The sequence below is a fragment of the Cariama cristata genome, unplaced genomic scaffold (genome assembly GCF_000690535.1).
Source record: "Cariama cristata isolate BGI_N322 unplaced genomic scaffold, ASM69053v1 scaffold11060, whole genome shotgun sequence".
In the NCBI taxonomy this organism is placed as follows: Eukaryota; Metazoa; Chordata; class Aves; order Cariamiformes; family Cariamidae; genus Cariama; species Cariama cristata.
This window is the reverse complement of record NW_009595273.1, coordinates 30510-34560: the sequence shown is the minus strand read 5'-3', so window position 1 is coordinate 34560 and position 4051 is coordinate 30510. Positions and strand designations below refer to the sequence as shown.

The 4051-nt window shown below is 43.6% G+C and overlaps 1 protein-coding gene across 1 annotated transcript; it reads right to left on the bottom strand.

Moving 5' to 3' along the window:
* Nucleotides 1–2629: 2629 nt before the first annotated feature.
* On the bottom strand, nucleotides 2630–3196 carry LOC104162677 (collagen alpha-1(XXII) chain-like; the record flags this gene model as incomplete). The annotated part of the gene is made up of 1 exon (XM_009701473.1): nucleotides 2630–3196. A coding segment is annotated over one exon (567 nt), but the record flags the coding sequence as incomplete, so codon positions are not given.
* Between the last annotated feature and the right edge of the window lie 855 nt (nucleotides 3197–4051).

Here is a 4051-nt window from a genome sequence, read left to right as displayed (position 1 = left end):
AAGGTGTTTTAAGATTTGGTTTTATTTTCACTTTATCTTACTCTGATTTGATTGGTAGTAAATTAATTCCCCCAAGTTGAGTTTGTTTCGCCCGTGATGGCAATTGGTGAATGATCTCCCTGTCCTTATCTTGACCCATGAGCCTTTTGTCGTATTTTCTCTCCCCTGTTCAGCTGAGGAAGAGGGAGTGATACAGTGGCTTGGTGGGCACCTGGCATCCAGCCAAGGCTAACCCACCACAAGTGTGTTTTCCACTTAAAAATTCTCTATATCTCATAAAACTAAACCCTTCCCTTTTACTTAACCTTTTAGAGACTTTATGTCTCCACACCGAGCCCCCTAGTGCAAGTGGAAGCAAACACTTTGGAGAGTGACTGCTATTACACTCTGGATGAAGGATGCTCCCAGTGATCCTTTGCAATCTAATGAGAGTGGTATGCACGCACGTGTGGATGTAGTACGGGCTCAGAAAGTCAGAGACAAATGGTATTATAGTCTGACAGATGGATAAATCATTTTTTTGAGGAGGTGACAAACACTGACCCAGGCACAAAGTACTGAAAACACTTGCTTTAGAAAAGGAGAGTAATAGGAAAGGAAAATCACATTTCGAGAGTTCAGTAGCTGCAGTAGGAAGTTGTGTGTGTTGATTGAGTGTGCCCACCAAAAGGGCTTACCCTTCTTTATTACACCCCAGTTGTATGTATAATTACGTAAGATTTTCAGGGAAAAAGACTGAATTCCTTCAGTCTGCATAGCTTACGGTCAATATCCACCATGACTTCCACTTGTATTCGAATTACACTATCCATACCCATTTTTGTTCAGGTTGCAAAAAAGCAGTCACACCTTGGTATTGCTGGGCAATGTCTACTGCTGGTGCTAGTTACTCTTTAAGAAGCATACATAAGCCCAGAGCATTATAACACTTTTTTTCATAGAATCATGAATCATAGAATCACAGAATGGTTTGGTTGGTAGGTACCTTAAAGATCATCTAGTTCCAACCCCCCTGCCATGGCCAGGGACACCTTCCACCAGACCAGGTTGCTCAAAGCCTCATCCAACCTGGCCTTGGGCACTTCCAGGGATGGGGCAGCCACAGCTTCTCTGGGCAATCTGTTCCAGCACCTTACCACCCTCATGGTGAAGAATTTCTTCCTAATATCTAATCTACATCTTCCCTCTTCCAGTTTAAAGCCATTGCCCCTTGTCCCTTATCACTATACACCCTTGTAAAAAAGTCCCTCCCCAGCTTTCTTGTAGGCCCCTTTTGGGTACTGGAAGGCTGCTCTAAGGTCTCCCCGGAGCCTTCTCTTCTCGAGGCTGAACAACCCCAACTCTCTCAGCCTGTCTTCACAGCAGAGGTGCTCCAGCCCTCGGATCATCTCCGTGGCCTCCTCTGGACTCACTCCAACAGGTCCATGTCCTTCTTGGGCTGAGGACCCCAGAGCTGAAGACAGTGCTGCAGGTGGGGTCTCATGAGAGCAGAGTAGAGGGGGAGAATCCCTTGCCTCCACCTGCTGGTCACGCTTCTTTTGAGGCAGCCTAGGATACAGTTGGCTTTCTGCCCTGCAAGCACACATTGCCAGGTCATTTTGAGCTTTTTTTCTTGCAAATGGAGGTCATAGAGAGCTTTGCTACACCAACTACAAGGCCTGCTTTTTTTCAGGCAACTTACTGTCACCTGCCAGTAACACAACTTGCTAGCCTACAGACCTGATCATTGTAATGCGGCAATGTGTTACAGAATCACAAAGGGAGTTAGCTGCTCTCTTTGAAGTTCAGACCTAGGAATCAGAGCTGTGTGCCTTGATTTTGACCCAAAGAACTCAGAGTAACCACAATAAACACTGCAAAAAGCAGCAAAACCAAGTAGCTCTTATGTAGTCACTAAGAATGAGACAGTGATTTATCAGTGGTGGAAGGAGAAAGGGCTATGTGATTGATATTCCTATTAAAATGATGGGAGATACCAGCCATAATGCCATTACAGTCATCTTCACCAAGGGGCTGGAAATTCAAAGTTCATGTATTCAGTGTGAATTTCTCCATTAAAAATCATTCAAAACACCACCAAGGTTTATGTGGTTGACAGTCAGAGCAGTAGTGAACACCAGCTGTCAGTACAGTTGGGATCCTGAAAGGCAGAAAAGCACAAGTATCCTTTTGCTTCCTAAAGGATCATTCTCAGCAGCACCAGAGCACTCTTTTCACAGTACAATGCCAGAAAATAAGGGGGAAAGAAAACAGTTCCTATACAAAATAAACTAGAATCTGGGTGTAAATAAGACGTCACCCTTCATATTCAGTAGTCCATAATATTATAAAGTAATTGAACTATATCAGAACCAAAAGGGAATTCACATTTTACTCTGTAGTTGACCACTAGAAGCTAACCTATAGTTAATACTGACTTGGGCAGAAGAACCCAGAAGTGATCACTTCATCAAGTTCCAGGTTGTAAAATGACTTCGTACAGAGTAGAACAGAGTGGAAGACACTAAAACAAAGAATTATCAGGAAAAATTATAAGCATGAAAGAAAACAATCACAGCTTTTCATACCTATATGCCAACTGAACCTATTATAATTCAAATTGTGTAGAAGAACTGGGAGCTCTACTTACTTTCACAGAGACGTCTTCTCAGCTTCCCCCGAATTTTATCAATGGCGTTGTAATCAGACACATGAAACACATGAGCAGACTTGGGTTCTGAAGCAATCTCATCGAGTTCCTCTTTTAAGGCTTCGCCAACACCCACAGCAAAGATCCTAATCCCAGCCTGATGGGCTGCAGTGGCTGGATCCAAGACATGATCCTGGCTCCTTCCATCAGTCAAAAGGATAGCCACTTTTTTAACAGTTCGATCACTAAGTCTCCCACCAGCTTCTTTGGAAAAACTGTAGGTGTTGATGTACCTGAGAGCATCTCCAGTGTTCGTATTACCCCCGTAATACTTAATTTTTCGTGCAGCCTCTTTGATTTCCTCACGGGTTTTGTACTTTCCCAGGTCGAACTCTGTGGTTGGACGATCACTGTATCGTACCACACCTACACGGGTTTTGTCTGGGCCAATCTCAAAAGTTTCCACCAAATTAGACACCCACTGCCGAACTTTCTCAAAATCTTCTTTTCCGACGCTGGAGGAGGCATCCAAGATGAAGACAAGGTCATAGTGAACATTCTTGCAACCTGCAGGAGTGGCAGAAAATATCACTAAGGGAAGATGAAAGAAGAGTACCAGGCATATCAAGTATTCCCTAGGCAAGGCTCCCTAGTGTGCAATTTGGAGGAGGCAGCAAACCCTTTTCCTATCCTGCAGAGACAGTGCAGATTCTCAGCCTTTCTTCCTTGTGATTCACCTCATCTCTTTCAGGACACCTACAGATCAGCACACGCTTTGCTTTGAAATGCAAACCCTTTCTCTTCCTGCACTACTAACTGCCTCTGTTCAATCTTTCACCTACACCGTCTGCATGCATATGAAACTATTTTTCTCAGACTTCATTGCAGTGCTTTTGCTCAGGCAATACTCTGAAATGACCTTGGCAGATCAAGAAACCTGCCCTGACATTGCCTATGCCAATCCTGATCGTGAGTAGTGAAGCTTTCATATTCCCTCTTGCATTAACATTATGATTTATTTATGCTTAGCTAGAAGCAGTTCTTTTACTCTTATGTTGGTGAAGCAAGTTTATAACAAGATTATTTTGATTTTGAAGTTCTCTACCATTGACTAATGACTAAAGGATGACTCACTGAATAGTGGGATGGCTTCCTTGACAACAAAGGTCAGTTGCTTTGTAAAGGAAAAGTTCACTTATCCCCACAATCACCCCTTTGACTCCAGGCATGATATTTGTAATCTGAGGCCTGTGTAATCCAAAAGGCAAATGTATTTTAACTGTAGCTTTCCTGCCCTATGAAGCCAGACCTGTCATATATTTGTCAGCCGCTTGCCCAGCTCCTGGCTGTCATCCCTTAGGAAGTCACCTGTCCTTGCTGTACTCCTGACCAGAGCCAAAGCACTGATGTAAATGTACCCAA